We start from the raw sequence: 16,552 nt of genomic DNA, 5'->3' as shown, positions 1-16,552 counted from the left end.
TCAAACCGCTGCGGCCTAGTAACGCCCTGGTCCCTCCTCTTTTGGCTTCGTCTCACAGCGGCGCTGTGGCTGCCGGAAGCAGTTCCGCAGTGCTTGCCGGGATCGTGCTGATGTGGCCCCCCCCCCTTTCCCCCGCCCCGTCCCGGGATGTCGGAAGAAACCCGACAGAGCAAATTGGCTGCGGCCAAGAAAAAGGTAAAACGTGCGGGGTCGCGGCTCCCTGACCCAGCCCGAGACCCCTCCGACGGCCGGGCCATGGCCAGAGTCTGGGCTGCCTTCGAGGCACACGGGGCGAGCCTCTCGGCGCCCCTTGGCGTCCCCCTCCAAAAGTATTCTCAGCCAGTCCCGCCCCCCGGCAGCCCAGCCCCCGCCCTCGCTCGTCACCCCGGGGTGACTTTGGGCCGGTGACCCCGGGGGCTTCCCGCACCAGGCTCGGCCCTCGCCTCCTGCCGCCCAGAACCGGACCTCCTGGGTTCCCTGGGCTCCCGGTCTCAAGGACCTCGGTCCTGGCCTTGCGTTCCCCTCCCCCACCGCTGAACGGCGACTCGGGCATCGGTAGGGAGGAGTGGAAAGTAGTTACGTCATAATCCCCCTCTGAACTGTCATTACCGCCACGAGCCCGGTGTTTGATCTTACTACCCAGTCCCCCTGTGTCTTCACATTCTTTCCGGATTCTCTGGTCGCAGCACAAATTTCTAGCTTGAAGGGGACTTGGGACTATGGGACCTAGGTCCCACCTGGGTTTCAGGCTCCCTCACTCTAGACTGTACCCCATCCTTTGGTGTCGATAGCGTAAAAAGCCAGTGATCTCGAAACATTGACAATATCTCTGGGTGGCAGTGGGGAGAATGTGCTTTGTTTAGTTTGGTTTTTTCCCAGGTTTCTATCCAGAGAGACTTTCACAGTTTTAATCTGAATCTTCTACCTTACATTCTAATGCGCTGTGATTCTGAGACCAGAATGCCCGTCATTCAGTGCTCCTTTGGAGTGAGATCTGCTTATCCTCTGTGGAACAGATCGCGTGAAACTGAACTTCACAGCTGGGACTCTTTCCCAAATCATCATCTGAACATGGGTTGCCCTGAGTGCCACAGGATAAACATGGGACTGGAGCATCAGTTTTGCTTGATTCTCTTGAGAGAGAAAAAGCCTTTTATATTAATGTGCTTAGGGATGACGTTTGCATAGATTTGTAAGATTATAATAGACTTCTCTCTGAAATGGTGTTTGGGTTGTCCTCTTTCTGTTACGTTCCCAGATTCACTAGGGGTGTGTGCCTTCACTGCCTTCTGCCATTAGGATACACTGATGTAAAAGTTTGAGAAGCAGTGGTGTGCAGCTCTAAAAGAGGTGTAAGAAAGGACCCTGATGTCTGATTAAATGTTTACTTTTCCACCTCTGCTTCCTGTAAACTGTAAAGTAAGATGTGAATATAGGGGGCTTATAGGTCTCATGAGCCTCACTGCTTTTCCTTTTTGCAGTTAAGGGAGTATCAGCAGAAGAACAGCCCTGGTGTTCCTGCAGCAGCTAAGAAAAAAAGAAAGATCAAGAATGGCAGTAGCCCGGAGAAAACCACTTCTGGTGGTTGTCCCTCACCTGAGGATGTGAGTCTTGCCACCTTCCGGGGATGGGGTGCTCAAGGGACAGCAGGAGAGGGTAGTGGTTAAGATTGTGGAAGAAATGTCAGATATTGGCTAAGAAGTTTGGGTTTGAATTCTACCTCTCCCTCTGTTGGGGATATGGTTTTGGGCAAATTGTTTAAGCTCGTTGGGTCTCTGGTTCCACATTGGTAAAACTGGGGTAATACTGTCTTACACTTATGAAGTTTAAATGAGATTGTTGTGGTTTTTATAACAATCCCCTAATACAGGGCCTGGTGCAGAGTAAACATTCAGTCAAGAGTAGTTGCTATTTGACTTACTGCTCTGGTGATCTTCCTCAGCCCCGTCCTCAGTGGGAAGCCAGGCAGTGAGAACAGCCTCTTGTCCTCAGGCTCTCCATTTAGAGGCACCAACAGAACCCCAGGGTGTGGTGAGGAGAGTCCCTAGTCCCTTGGATTAGGAGATCATCTGAGTTTCAAGGCCATCTTTGCCACCAGCTTGCTGGGTGACTTCAAGAAGATCACTTCTTCCCCTGGGCCTCTGTTTCCTCATCTGTAAGATGACACTGTTGGATCAGATCCTTGTCTTTCAGACTTATTTTTTAGCTGTAGCCCACTTTGTTCAAGCGGACCCTTGTTCTGAAGTCTGGTTTTTAAAAGTCTGGGCCTGAGGGTCTAAGAAGCTATTAAGAGCTGCACTGTTGGCCTAAGGAGCTATGTGACTGCATTGTTCCAGGGACTTTTCCATCTGTTTACCTTGATTTCTGCCTCTGGCAAGGCAGCAAGTGGCTGTTTGGATAATGGCACAGGCTGTGGTATTGATCCCTTTCTGTCTTCTCCAGCATTCCATTGCCCTGAACCCATCTCTTCTTCCTTCCCTGACTCTCTTGCCTCTCTAAGCCACTTTTCTCTTTCTCTCCCTGCCCTTGTTTTTCCCTTTTCGCCTCCTATAGATTCAGGACATTCTGAAGGTGCTGGTGTCCGACCTTAACCGCTCCAATGGGGTAGCGATCCCCCCATTGGACAAGTGGAAGGTGAGGCAGTGCCGAGACCCCCTCTCTGGCTTGCTCCCTCCCAGCTCTGCATGCCCTGAGGCTTCTCTGGTTTGGGGGATACTTGGCCTCTGGCTTATTTTATGTTGCTGTCATTAACCCTGGGCCTGTTCATGTCTGCTTTTCACCTGCTTGGTTGATTGGGTTCCCCCCTGACCCCCCCCCCCATCTTTTATCGTCTTGGAGAAGGTGAGATGCTCCTTGGAGGTTAAAGGTAACTTGGGAATAGCTTCCAGAGCAGGTGTGCGGGATTTGGGCTCTTTGAGCCTCCAGTCTGAATGTCCGTGGTGCTATCAAACTAGGAGAGGTTAAATAAAACCAAACCTTCAAGTCTTGGCCCCTGGGCATCTGACCCCAAAAGACCAATAGACCACAAAGTAGTTGGTGATTTTTTTTTGAGTTGATCAGTTCATTTTGGTTTGGCAGTAGGGAATGTAGGGTTAAGAGAAAAGGAGTTTGCATTATAGTTACAAGGATTGAGGTTATTTTTTTCAGTGGAGCTATCTGTAAGGGATGTGAGGTTAACCAAACACATGAGTGGTCAGGACATTCTGCCCCTATTCTCTTTTAAAAATTAACTGGACATTTAACCATATTCAGTGGGCCCTTGAGAGCAGAGGCATGTTGCTAGGGGCTGTAGAAAACAGATGAAAGAAGCATTTGGAATATGGCAATATTCCAAATGCTCGACAAGGCAGAGCTTGGTTCTAAATGGACTCGAGGCTGGAGGGTGTGGCATTTGAGGCCGGTTTGAAGATGAGAGGTGGGTAGCAGTCATCCACAGTGAGAGTAGGGGAAATGGGAGGCCCAGGCAGAGGGTGTAATACAGGTAACAGCCAGGATTATGAGCTCGCAGAGTACTTTCCAGAAAGGCGGGGAGCCTGGGGTGCCCCTGGACTAGGAGATGACCTCCTCCGGACATGATGTTGTCACTTCCTCCTTAATTAACTTCCTCGGGGGACATCTGCCAGGCTAGAGGAGTAGGGCTGGAAGGGGGCCAGGTCCTGCTGGAGATGGGCACGGGGAGAGGGGCTGGGACGGGGAACTGTTGGCTGGGGTTAGAGAGTCTTTCAATCATCAGGACTGCTCATGCCCAGTCGGTCGGGTCTGTCCAGGTGCTGTGACTCACCTTGTTGACTCAGAGGAGATGCTGGGTGGCACGGGGAGGGGAGCGCAGGCCTACAGGAGTCCCGAAGCTGTGCATCTGTACTCTTGTTCTAAGACCCTGGGCCCGCATCCTTCTGCTCTCCTGGAAATGAAGACGCAGATCCCCATATTCCCTTCTTGTCGTTTTAAAATTCTCTCTATATCAATAATTGTTTCTCACTTAAGTTTTCTGCTCTAGTAGTGCAGGCCTGTGATTGCAGTATCCTGGGCAGAGCTGATGACATTTCCAGAACTGAGGACTAGTGGATAGAAAAAAAGGTTTTTTTTTTTTAATGGGATGGGACATTGGAGGGGAGTGGACAATGTTTTTTAAAATTCCATACTTAGCTATATGACTCAAAATTATGAAATAACTTGGTTGCTCACAAAATTGTCATATTAAGTATATTTAAGTCCTCAGAAAAAGACTTTTTTCCCTTCTGAGCTTTCTTGTTTCTAATGCTAGGGATCCGTGGGCACCCAAGAGGCCAGGAGGGACCCAGGGCTCGCCAGGGCCCGTGGCTAAGAGTGTGCTCCCCTCCCCCAAAGTCTCATGCCTAGCCAGCTGCTGAACCCCCGCTCTTACCTATTAGATTCAGTAGTCCAGGTTGACAAGGCAACACCAGGTTCTGGCGTCAAAGGTCACAGCGTGGACAGTCACCAAGCAAACAGCTTGATTCATCTTCAGCTCCCCAGGCTCTGTGCTGCTTGCTCTAAGGAGGGCAGTAGCTTTGGGTTTTCAGAGGCCAGGGCTGAGGCTCCAGAGAGCAGGCAGCCCTTTCCCCCAAGAGAGGTGCAGCCTCTTCCTTCCAGACTCAGCTTCGTTGGCCAGGCCTTGGCTCCCCGGTGCTCTTCCCTCGTCAAGCTTTGGCTTATCAGCCCTCTTCCCCATCTCACCTATTGAATATTAGATCCCTCGAGCCAGAGGCTTGGACTAAGTGTCAGGCCTGAGCCTGGAGAGAGGCCGAGTGGGGCTCTGGTCAAGCAAGTGGATCCATTTGGGCCAAGAGAGAACTTCTCCGTGGCTCCTGGCCCTCAATCCCATGTTTGTTCTCCAGGATGACAGGAGTCAAAGCGTAGACGTCTTACCTCTGGTTTCTCAGCTGTTTCTTGGTTGGGTAGGTGTTTTGGAGCCAGGAGGTTGGGATGGGTAGTGGCCATGGTTTTCTTTTTACCTGTAAGAGCAGGGAGAGCCTTCTCGTTGGGCAGCTTCTTTCCCAGCAAAGGCCTGAGTCATGGAGACACACCAGTAGTTGCAGGAAGGAGGGAAGGAAGGAAGGGAGAACAAGAAGAAAGAGGCAGATCGCTCTGCTCCTTCATCACTGCCACCCTCTGCCCAGCGTGGGGCCCCGGGTGAGGGGCCCTCTGGGCACAGACTGGCTTTCTGGAAGAGCAGGGCCTTGCTTCTCCCTGACTTGGCACACCTTCCTTCCACCTGCTGTAGCTGCCGTAGGTCAGCCAGGGAGCTGAGCTCCAGGGAGAACAAGGCCCTCGTGTTCTCGAAGGAGGCTGTGCAGTCCCGGAAGGCTGCAGACTGGCCCGAGGTCTGGGCGAGCCGTAGCCACCCCCCAGAGTGGCTCCCAGCATGTGTGACTGTCACTCTGACTGCAGCAACACCTGTCCTACCCGCTCTGCACCCCTCCATTCATGGCAGTGAGACGACTTTTGCCCTGCGTGGCCCCCTAACCCCCTGCTCTGTTCTGTGACAGGCGCCCAAAGACCGCGCCGCTCCTGTTACACCGTCTGCTGATGACACCGTGTCACCTGGCGGTGTCCCTTCCCCCTGTGCTAGTCCCCCCCGTGTCACTAGCATGGCATCAACTCAGGTTCGTGCCTCTTCCCCCTTGGCCTGCTGCCCCACTCTGTGCTCACCCCCTCCTCCTTCCTGGAGGACTGGACCTACCGTGGAGCCTCTTCCCCTTTCTTCAGGTAGCTTGGCTCCTAGAGCGAGGCGCCCTTCCTGAGGACTGGGGTGGGGGAGGCCAAGAGCAGGTTCTCCTTGAGGTGCGGGCAGACGGAAAGCGGTTGGAATGAGCTTGGCGCCATGGGTGGTTCTTACTGGAAACTGAATGACCGATTCATACGTTTCTTTCCAAACAGAACCGTGATGCTGACAATGATCCTAGTCCCGTTGACGAAAGCACGTGAGTGTCTCCCGCGGGGCCAGCAATCCCTAGGCCACTGCCCGTGACCCCCTCTTTCCCATCGAGCCTCCTGCACCCCTGACTGCTGTGTTCATCCTCAGATCTTTCTCATCCACTGAGAGCCTGCGACAGCTATCTCAGCAGCTCAACGGTCTTGTGTCCGAGGTACCACCCCCAAAATTGGAGCCCGGAGTGGGCTAGAGAGGGAAGGAAAATATGACGGAAAGAAACCGAGACAGAGGTTCCCAAGAGGAAGGGAAGGTCCTGGGACCAGGCAGCTTGGCTGGATGATGTTTAGCTAGTCATTACTTCTCTGAGTCTCTTTTTTTTTTTTTTTATAAATTTATTTATTTATTTGTTTGTTTGTGGCTGCATTGGGTCTTTGTTGCTGCACGCAGGCTTTCTCTAGTTGTGGCGAGCGGGGGCCACTCTTCGTTGTGGTGCGCAGGCTTCTCATTGCGCTGTCTTCTTGTTGCAGAGCACGGGCACTAGGCGTGCGGGCCTCAGTAGTTGTGGCTCGCGGGCTCCAGAGTGCAGGCTCAGTGGCACACGGGCTTAGCTGCTCCGCGGCATGTGGGATCCTCCCAGACCAGGGCTCGAACCCGTGTCGCCTGCATTAGCAGGTGGATTCTTAACCACTGTGCCACCAGGGAAGCCCTGAGTCTCCTCTTTGACGCTGTCCAAATGAAGGGGTTGGATCATGAGATTGGTTACATCATTTTATCCTGTAGATGAGAGCTGCTTGGGAGGGGGGGACAAGGGGGAATTAAGAACAAGGAGAAATTGGCACAGGAAGGGGTTAAGGGGCGGGTGGCAAGTTAGGCAGAAAAGGAAATGTTGCCAGTTGATGGGGAAGATGTTGGAGGGCTTAGGCCTTGAGGGGGATAGATCACGTTTCCATGTGAACCCTTTCATCTCTCCTAGTCTCCATCTTACATCAACGGGGAGGGTCTAGCATCCTGTACTGACATAAAGAATCTGGAGGTAAGGGGGCCTGCACCGTGGCCCGGTGACCCTGCAGGCCAGCCCCCACCTGCCCCCACGTCCCTCCTCCCACAGCGGGGGCTGGGTGCCCCACTACCAGCTGACACAGCCCAGACACCCCCCAACCCTAGTGATCGCTCTCTCTGCCTCCCCCACCCCTCCTCCAAGTCCTCCTCTTCCTCTCTGCATGCGCCTCAGAGCCGGTACCAAGAACTATCAGTAGCCATGGACTCCAGCAATCTAACAAACAAACAACTCAGTAGCAAGATAGAGCAATTGGTAAGAGTCCAGCGTTGTCCCCGGATTCCACGCTGCCAATCTGGGGCCCCAGTCTCACCTTGGGGCTCTGAAGAAAGGGGCTGGGGACCCTGGTGCCAAGGGAGAATGGGGTGCAGGGGGGCCTAGGTCTCAGCTGGAGGGACCCCGGAGCATGGCACGCAGCATGGCTCTCTCTGTGGCTGCCCTCTTTGCCTACTCTGTTCTCCAGAGACCCCCGCTTGAGTCCTCCCCACGCTTGCCCTGGGGCTGTTGCCTGTAGGGGGAGCACTAGCTTGACCGGTGTGTCCCAGCCCTGACTCAGCCCCTGATTTGTTCCGACTTGGACCTTGGGCAAGTCAGCTGTCCTCTCTGGGCTTTAGTTTCCTGAGGAGGTAGGATTAGAGGGTGTCCAAGGTCCCTTTAAGCTCAAAAAATCAGAGATTTAAAGGTCCTTTTCGTTCCCATATCTTTGCTCTTAAGAACAGAACCTGGCCTGCAGTGTGTGCTCAGGAAACATTCCTTGAGTGAATGAATGCCCCCTTCCATATTGTGAGCTGGCAGAGGGTGGTCTGACCTTCTCAGACTCCATTTCTAGAGGTTTATGTCATTGTCCCTTCAAGGGAATCAGATCCAGACTCTCACTACTGTAGCCGTGATTAAAACTTCCCAAGACCCAAAGTCTCTTAGCTTGAGAAGCGTTCATCCATTTATGTCCCCATGAACTCTCCCTTTCTAACCCATTCCTGGCCCCTGCCCGTCCCTCCTCCTTGGTCTGAGGATCGTGAGAAAGGGGGACAATCTCAGTCACCTTCCTATGACTCTCCCTACAGAAACAAGAGAAACAGGAAACTTTGGATCGACTGGAAAAAGTAACGCGATTTCTTTGTCTGCTCCTCCCGTGGCTGATGGGTTTGGGGGAGGAGTCAGATGTAGAGGCCCATTCTCCTCTTGCCTGCTGGCAGCCTGGAGAAAGAGGGGGCCTACCCCCTGCCCCTCCCCGCCCATCCCCTACTCCCGGGGTGGCCAATTATCTGTTCTCATCGGTGGGCCTGTCCTGGGCCAGTGATGACATTCTGGGGGCTATATCCTTTGCTATTTCACCTCTGCCTACCAGTAAGAGCTGTTTCTTCTCTTTTCCTGCAGGAGAAGAAGGAATTTGAGAAGAAGCTCGTGAAGGAACAAGGGGCTCTGAGAGAACAGCTGCAGGTGAGTGGGCTGAACCAGGGTCCCTCACGGCCCCCAGGTAACATTGCTTTTCTGCTTTTAGCACTTGTTTGCCCTTTCTCCCAAAGGTCCACATCCAGACCATAGGGATTCTGGTGTCTGAGAAGACGGAATTACAGACAGCTCTGGCTCACACCCAACAGGCAGCCAGGCAGAAAGCAGGTGGGAATCTAGGCACCCTTTGACCCCTCGGCCCGAGGGGCGCACTGGCTGGCCTTCAGCGGGATTCCTTCTTTGGGCTTCCCTTCTCATGTTGTCATTTCAGAAGAGTTGGAGGACCTTGCTAATTGCCTGCGGTCATCCAGGCAGCGTGTGGGAGAGCTGGAACGGACGCTGTCTGCCGTCTCCACGCAGCAGAAGCAGGCCGATAGGGTGAGCCCAGCAAGTCTGCCCATCCACTGGAGGTGGTACGTGGGTGGGGTGAGCCTAAAGGTCCCTTCGGCAGCATGGAGTGACTTGCTGCCCAGAAGGCAGCACTGGCCCTGTGTTGCTGCTTTAAAGTTGTGTGATTGTGAGAAGCAACCCGGGCGCGAGTTGGTTGCTATGGCGAGTTGTTGGGGGAGGGGGGAGTGCTGTCTAGAGCGAGCGCTGGATGCAGAGCCCACAGCCAGAGCACCAGCCTTGCCCTTTACTGGCTGCGGGCTCTGGCCCAAGTGCTAGGTGTTCGGGCTGTGAAGGTTCAGAACAGTATTTTTATCCGTTACCGCGCTAAGAGAGAGAGAAGTACGTGTGTGAAATACGTATAAGACAGGTGGGAAAGGATTCATAAAAGCCCAGGGGACAGGAACAGGGTGGCTGGGAGACGCGGCACTTCGGCACCTTCTGAGTTAGGGGCTGTGTGAGGGTATCATCCATGCAAGAAATGAACAAGAGATTACAATACAATTTAATCCCCCCATCATATCCGTGCTCCCGCCCCGGGGAGAGAACATGGTTCAAGAGTCCCAGCTCTAAGTGATGTTAGGCGAGCCACTTAACCTCTAACGCTCCGTGTCGTTCACCCGTAAAATGGAGGTAGTAATAGTAACTGCCTCCCAGGGTGATTGTGAGCTTGAAATGGGAATGTTGGCTGAGAGAGTGTTCAGGAAAGGTTCAGACGTGGGGCTGGTAACAGTGAGAATGACGGCAGTGTTACCTGCTGCCCCTGGGCCTGTGAGCCCGCCGTGAGTTAGAGCTCTCCACCTGCCTTTTCCACCCTTCCCGAGTTCTTACTAAAACCAAATGAGAACGTGAGCTTGGAAGTGCTTTGAAAAAATATAAAGCCTGACACCAGGTGAGGACGTGTTGCTGGGAGTCGTCCTGTTGCTGCTGTTAGTCTGCATCTTCCACCTCCCTTCTCCTGACCTCGCCTCTCTGTGTTTGCAGTACAACAAAGAATTAACCAAAGAGCGAGATGCCCTCAGGCTGGACTTATACAAGAACAAGTAGGATAGGGATAGTGGGGGAGGGCTGGGAAGTGGGGAGGAGCCGAGGGAGCGGGTGAGGAGCTGGTACAGCTTCGCATGCGTGCAGAGCCAGGCTCTGCTGTCCCAGCTGTGCCACCGACTCCTGCTGTGGCCTCAGGCCACTCATGTCCTCTCTGTGGCCTGCCACTTGTGACTCTTGATCCTGGGGTCCCTTCCAAAGCAACTGTTCTGTGGTTCTGTGGCAAAGGTAGTGGGTTGGTCACCGGAGTGACCCTTTCTGTTCTTTACTCACGCCTCCCTCCACTACCGCCGGTCACAGCAAAAGCAACGAGGACCTGAAGCAGCAGACCTCGGAGCTGGAGGAGAAGCTGCGGGTCATGGCGAAAGAGAAGGCGGCCATGCAGCTGGGGATGGAGGAGCTGCAGAAGAAGGTGGAGATGTCCGAGCTGCTGCTGCGGCAGGTGGGCCTGGAGCCCCAGGGAGTGCGGGCCCCACCTGGCGGGGCCCGGGCCTCTTAGGGTCACTGTGGGTGGCCTCCGGCCAGGAGCCAGAACATTTGGATCCTCGTTCTGGTCCTGCCATAGACTCCTCTAGAGATAGGAGAAAAACTGGGGCCTTGCCCAGACCTCTGGAATCAGAAGCTCAGGGATAGGCCTTTTTTAGTTTTATTTTTAAAGCATCCTGGTTGAAAACCATTGTTTTATGGATGACAGTTACAAGGCTAGCCCGAGAGTCCGCTCCCTTCCCCTCGGGGCCAAGCCTCCAGGTAGACAGGGCGCTCAGGTCTCAGAGAGCCTCCTCTTTAGTTTTCCTGCATGCACAGTGATTCTCTGCCTTCCTGCCCTCAGTAAGGGTACGGTTAAAGTATGCCATGTTCATTTATTGGACTACTGTGCAACCATTACAGAAATTAAGTATATCTTGTTTGCAGCAAAGTGAAATTAAGGTGCAGAACCATATATGATACACCCCGTGACAGCACAACCGCACTGTGCGTTAATTAAACGTGTTTGCGTGTGTATGGAGAAGGGTCGAGAAGGATACACACTGGATTGGGGTGGTTGGGGAGCCATGAGTATTTAGTAAAAATAAAGCCTGTGGACCTGGTTCTAATAACACGAGGACAACCCTGAGTTGTACGTTGACCTTTTGGGGGGCATTGCGTGGGGCAGCCTGGGCTTCCCAAATCCAACCTCGTTTTTCACCATCCAGTTTTCTAGTCAACCTACCGCTGACAGCAGCCAGCAGTTACAGCAGGCCCTGAACGAGCAGGCACAGCTGGAGACCCACGTGGAGCAGGTGAGATTGTGCAGGGAGAGGGGTGCGGGAGGACGATGACCCCAGGTGACCGGGAGCAGGTGAGGCCCCAGACAGCCCGTGGTAACTTCTGTGCCCACTCTCGCAGCTGAAGGATTCTCTGAAGCAGCTGCAGGCAGAGAGAGACCAGTATGTGGTGAATATGAAAGAAGAGAACGCCGTTTGGCAGCAGAAGATGCAGCAGATGCTGGAGCAGGTGAGAGGTGACCTTCTACCCCCCTCCTTAGACAGGTCACCTGGGCATCTGTGAAATAGGAATCACGACACTTGCTGTGTGCAGCCAGAGGTGGAAGTGTGTATCTAGAGGGTGGGGGTGGAGAGGGAGGTGGTCGCCCGGCCTTGACCCCCTCCTGTGTTCTCCCCCCACCCCCCCACCCATGCTTTGGGCAGATGGGCAAGTTGAGGGAAGAAAAGGAGTGCAGCATGAGTCAGGTGCGGGAGCTGGAGACCAGTTTGGCCAAACTGAGGACCGAGATGGGTAAGCCAGGGCCAGGGGATCCGGGAGCAGGGTTGTGTCGGCACTGGTGAGGGCGGCTGAGAATGGAGGTGAGTGGGTGGAAGGGCACCGTGGCCAAGGGAAAGAGGTCTGTCCCAGGAGTTGGCAAGTCTTGCAGTTTCCCTGCGCCTCAGGGTCCCCATCTGCAAAAAAGAGGTGAAGTGCCCACTGTGGTCTTGAGCATAAAGATGTGAGGAACTCTGTCTGAACGTGTCTTGAAAGATTGAGCCAGGAAGCCAAGATTTGGGGCAAGGAGGCTGAATCAGGAGCTGTGGACCAAGAAGAGGGTGTTTTGGAGGGACTTCCCTGGCGGTCCAGTGGTTGAGGCTCTGTGCTTCTGCTGCATGGGGGCACGGGTTCGATCCCTGGTTGGGGAAATAAGATCCCTCATGTCGCACTGGTGTGGCCAAAAAAAAAAAAAACAAAACAAAAGCGGTTTTTGGAGACTGCAGAGGCGAGAGGCCCTGACGGTGTGCTCGCTTTCTCAGCTGTGCCTCCGCCTCAGGAGCCCCCAGCCGGGCCCTCAGAGGTAGAACAACGGCTGCAGGCGGAGGCCGAACAGCTACAGAAGGAACTGCAGAGCTTGGCACAGCAGCTGCAGGCTCAGGTGAAGGACAACGAAAGTCTGAGTCGCCTGAATCAGGAGCAGGAGCAGCGGCTGCTGGAGCTGGAGCGGGCGGCCGAGTGCTGGGGGCAGCAGGCCGAGGAGCGCAGGCAGATTCTAGAGAGCATGCAGAGCGACCGCACCACCATCAGCCGCGCGCTGTTCCAGAACCGCGAGCTCAAGGAGCAGCTGGCTGAACTGCAGAATGGATTCGTCAGGCTGGTGCGCAGCCCTTCGCGGCCAGCCTGCCCTCCTCCCTGGCCAAGTCCTCTGGGGGCGGGGCGAGGCACTTAACCTGTCTGGGGCCTTGGTTTTCGCACCTGTAAAATGGGTGAAATGGACCTTTTGTGAAATGGTGCCCACGAAGGCACGCTGTGAGTCGGAGAGCCCTGCTCGGAGGGTTATGGGGGGAAGGGGCAGACTTTCCTACCTGCCTCCACCCTTCCCTGAGCTGTGGGTGGCAGACACCAAGTTCTGGGGTCTCCAGCTGCATTGGGTGGCCGCTGATTGCTTCTCTCTGTGCAGTCCAACGAGAACATGGAGATAACCAGCGCGCTGCATTCGGAGCAGCACATCAAGAAGGAGCTGGCCAAGGAGCTGGAGCAGCTGCAGGGGAGGCTAGGAGAGCTGAAGGAGACGGTAAGCCCTGCCCCAGCGGGAGGGCCAGGAGATAGGCACCAGCCTCTGGGAAGCCAGGGACCTGGGGCCAGGACAGGTGACCCCAGAGTCCTTCAGAGCCTGTGACTGCTTGTTGCCCCCTGGCCTCTGATTTTCAGAGTTGAGTAGCCCTGGGCCATAGGTCATTGTCCCCGCTAGAGGCATCGAGCCCCTAATTAGAGGGGAAGAGAGTGTGTACGGTGGCCAGCTCCTTGGGTTCAGCCCTGGATTCAGCCCTCGCATCTCTAAGCCTCAGTTTCCTTATCTTAAAAGGTTAGTGGGACTTCCCTGGCGGTCCAGTGGTTGAGACTCCACTGCAGGTGGTGCGGGTTTGATCCCTGGTTGGGGAACTAAGATCCTGCGTGGTAGTGTGGAGCTACCAAAAAAATAGAAAAGAAAAAAAAAAGGAGGTTATCATTTTCCTCCTAGAGGTGTTGGAGATTAGAGAATCATGCATGTAAAGCCTTAGGCGTTCAGTGTGCACCTCACAGATGTTGGCTGGAGCTCTACTTTTCCACCCGTCTGCGGCCTCAAGTTAAGATAGAAAGAAGCTTGCTATGAGGGCTGGGTGAAGGCGGCATGGGGCTCTGGGCAGCCAGCAGAGCCTCGCGGTGCCTGCCTCAGGCTGAGGGGTCTGTGCCCAACCTCCCCAGTCTATGGGCTCCGACTGCGGAAGCGAGCCACAGCCTGTCCTCACCCCCAGGGTCTTCCCGCAGGTGGAGGTGAAGAGCCAGGAGGCTCAGGATCTGCAGCAGCAGCGGGACCAGTACCTGAGCCACCTGCAGCAGTACGTGGCTGCCTATCAGCAGCTGGCCTCTGAGAAGGCGGGGCTGCAAAAGCAGGCGCTGCTGCAGACGCAGCTCATGGACCAGCTGCAGCACGAGGAAGTCCAGGGCAAGGTGGCGGTCCAGATGGCCCACCAGGAGTTACAGGAGACCCAGGTGAGGGCGTCGGAGTGCTGGGCCCCTGACGGGAAAGCCTGCAACCTGTGTCCCTCCTCACTTTCTTTCCTGGCCTCTTAGGAGCGCCTGGAAGCAGCCAACCAGCAGAACCGGCAGCTACAAGCCCAGCTGAACCTCATGGCTATGCCTGGGGAAGGTAAGTAGGACGGCCTGCAGGGAGAACACCCAGCCTGAGGAGCAGGGGGACTTTTAGCAGCGTGGAATTGAGTTAGAAGAGACCTTTAGGACAGCGAATCCTCCTCCTGCAGCGAGTGAGGTGAGGGGCAGAGCTGGGCGGCACGCTCTCTTCCCGGCCTGCTCGCCCTGCCTTGTCGTGTTGTCTGAGGCCCCTCCATGTGTCCCCAGCAGGAGGTGGACCAGACGGTGAGGAGAAGGATGAGGAGGCCCCCCGGCCGAAGCTGAGCGTGCCGGAGGAGCTCGACAGCCGAGAGCTGCTGGTGAGCTGACCTCCTACTCCTTGCCTGTCTTACTTCCTACCTCCTCCTGTGCTTCCTCTCAGACACTCTTTGTGGTTTCCCTCCCTCTGACTTCTCTGGACCCCCAAGCTCCCCTGGGAGCCATAGTCAGATGCCATGTCATCCTTGAACCACAGGCATGCCCACAAAGACCCCGAGAGGGGGAGCATCCCTCCGCCCGCCGCCCCTCGCTGGTCCTCAGTATCCCCCACAAAAGCATGCGCACACCTCTTGCCCGCAGGTGGCATTTTTTAACTCGGCCTTAGCCAGTGCTGAGGAAGAGCAGGCCCGGCTGCGCGGGCAGCTGAAGGAGGAAAAGCTGCGCTGCCAGCGCCTGGCTCACCTGGCAGCCGCGGCCCAGGACGGGGCGGAGAAGGAGGCCCCAGCCTCCGGGATCGGGGGGGACAGTGTGCCTGCGGAGACCCACCAGGCCCTCCAGGTGGCCATGGACAAGCTGCAGGTGAGTGGGTCGCCCCCAGTGGGGTCCAGGAAGGGTGGGGGCCTGCGGTCAGATCGCTGCCGAGCCCTGACCTGCTGTTGTGGCTTCAGGGCCGTTTCACAGCGCTCATGCAGGAGAAAGTGGATCTGAAGGAGCGGGTAGAGGAGCTGGAGCATCGCTGTATCCAGCTGTCCGGAGAAACAGACACTATTGGTGAGTGGAGAGGCGGGGGCCCGGGGCGGGGGGCCGAGGGCTGGATCGGGGCAGCCCCGCACCTGAGCCCTGTTCGCCCTCCCTGCTCCCCGCAGGAGAGTACATCGCCCTTTATCAGAGTCAGAGGGCGGTGCTGAAGGCGCGGCACCAGGAGAAGGAGGAGTACATCAGCCGCCTGGCTCAGGACAAGGAGGAAATGAAGGTAGGGGTCCTTGTGACCGGCTCTGTGGGTGGGGGTGGGGTGGGGTGCGGGTGCTGAGCGCCTGTCCCTCCAGGTGAAGCTGCTGGAGCTCCGGGAACTGGTATTACGCCTGGTGGGCGAGCGAAATGAATGGTATGGCAAGTTCCTGGCTGCCCAGAACCCTGCTGGCGAGCCCACTACAGCGCCCCCAGCCCCGCAGGAGCCTGGTGCTGCCGAGCACGGTGGTGAGTAGCGCCCTCGGGGAGGACCGGCGGGCGGGCAGGGGAGAGCTGGCACACCACTCCGAGCCCTGCCTCTCTCTTTCTCTACAAAGGTCTCCGTGAGGTGAGCCTCAAGGACAACGTGGACCCCACCCAGGGGGAAGCCCTGCGGGGCCAGACGACCCCTGAGAACCCCACTGCGCAGCAGATCATGCAACTGCTGCGCGAGATCCAGAACCCCCAGGAGTGCCCAGTCTTGGGTAGCAGCACCTGCGTCCCCTTCTTCTACGAGACTGACGACAACGATGAAGTGAAGATCTTGGTGGTCTAACTGCCTGACACTAGCGGGCAAAGACCGGAGACCTGGGGCTGGGGCGCTCTGCCCCTGCCCGTACCTGCTGCCCCGTCCCTCCTTCCTGGCACCCCTTCATCCCTAAAAACACCCCTGAAAAGGGGTATAGCCCCCTGTCTAATGGGGGGAGACAAATAGGTGCAGACCCCTTGCCATCTTGGCCAGGGCTGTGTCTTGATCTCTGGGCTATTAATAGTTCCAGAAAAACAAAGAGCCGGAGGCTCAGTAAAGGTAGTTTATTTAAGAGGCTGCCGTTCTTGGGGAGCAGGGGCTCCCTGCTGGTCTCCTCACCCCCACCAAGCAGTCCTCCATTCAGAGGCACTTTGGGGCACAAGTGCCCCCCCTCCCCCTTGCCCAGCCAGACAACTGGGCAGCACTCTCACAGGCCTTGGGCAGGTTGGGCAAACCGAGGCCAGGCAAGGACATAAGCTGGTGGCGGGGTGGGCTCCCTCCCCAGTGTTTATACTGTAACTGTGTAACATTTTGTATATTCTGGAGGTAGGGAAGCCCCCTGTATCACATTGGAGGTTGGCGCTGGTAAATGGGGAGGACCTTCTATTAAATATTTGGGGCTGGGGAAAATTATTTATTGATAGTGTAGGTCGGAGAGAGAAGGTGGAGGCGGGGACGGGTTTGTGCCCGGGTGATTCGACTCCTGTTTCACTTTTTATTTCAGAATAAATGAATTTAGCCATACTGCTTGTTCTTGCGTGTTCCTTTTTCTTCTGTCGCTGGGTCCTGTGCAAGCTTCTGGTAGTGCTGGTCCCCAGTGTGTCTGAGCACATCCAACCGGGCTGTTAAGAGATCTTCCAAGGCCTGTCACCTGCATGCTGCCTGGTGA

At 55.6% G+C, this 16,552-nt stretch overlaps 1 protein-coding gene across 7 annotated transcripts; it reads left to right on the top strand.

Annotated features, from left to right (window-relative positions):
* Nucleotides 1-47: 47 nt before the first annotated feature.
* GOLGA2 (golgin A2) lies at nucleotides 48-16,407 on the top strand. Of its 7 annotated transcripts, none has more exons than XM_033858709.2 (27): nucleotides 48-195; nucleotides 1,482-1,604; nucleotides 2,554-2,634; nucleotides 5,508-5,624; nucleotides 5,899-5,942; nucleotides 6,044-6,107; nucleotides 6,867-6,926; nucleotides 7,125-7,205; nucleotides 8,015-8,053; nucleotides 8,328-8,390; nucleotides 8,477-8,570; nucleotides 8,674-8,780; nucleotides 9,774-9,832; nucleotides 10,134-10,275; nucleotides 11,027-11,113; nucleotides 11,220-11,327; nucleotides 11,522-11,609; nucleotides 12,116-12,453; nucleotides 12,757-12,870; nucleotides 13,605-13,829; nucleotides 13,911-13,986; nucleotides 14,196-14,287; nucleotides 14,547-14,765; nucleotides 14,855-14,957; nucleotides 15,053-15,159; nucleotides 15,233-15,383; nucleotides 15,473-16,407. In XM_033858709.2, the coding sequence occupies exons 1-27, from the start codon at nucleotides 148-150 to the stop codon at nucleotides 15,688-15,690; spliced, it is 3,048 nt and encodes a 1,015-aa protein (XP_033714600.1). In that variant the 5' UTR covers nucleotides 48-147; the 3' UTR covers nucleotides 15,691-16,407. The 7 variants fall into 7 exon arrangements, with proteins under 7 accessions (XP_033714600.1, XP_033714601.1, XP_033714602.1 ...); XM_033858710.1 differs by having other exon boundaries at nucleotides 59-195; nucleotides 14,199-14,287; XM_033858711.2 differs by lacking the exon at nucleotides 2,554-2,634 and having other exon boundaries at nucleotides 59-195.
* Nucleotides 16,408-16,552: the final 145 nt, after the last annotated feature.

Source organism: Tursiops truncatus, chromosome 6 (genome assembly GCF_011762595.2).
Source record: "Tursiops truncatus isolate mTurTru1 chromosome 6, mTurTru1.mat.Y, whole genome shotgun sequence".
Taxonomy (NCBI): Eukaryota; Metazoa; Chordata; class Mammalia; order Artiodactyla; family Delphinidae; genus Tursiops; species Tursiops truncatus.
Note: the sequence above shows the minus strand (reverse complement) of the source record. Positions and strands in the feature narration are given on the sequence as shown.

What these genes read in the sequence shown, in the direction of transcription:
- GOLGA2 (XM_033858709.2), top strand. Translation starts at nt 148, where the DNA reads ATGTCGGAAGAAACCCGACAGAGCAAATTGGCTGCGGCCAAGAAAAAG. An exon ending in CCGAGCTGCTGCTGCGGCAG is followed by an intron (nt 10,276 to 11,026) that starts GTGGGCCTGGAG and finishes TTCACCATCCAG; the next exon opens with TTTTCTAGTCAACCTACCGC. An exon ending in AGAATGGATTCGTCAGGCTG is followed by an intron (nt 12,454 to 12,756) that starts GTGCGCAGCCCT and finishes CTCTCTGTGCAG; the next exon opens with TCCAACGAGAACATGGAGAT.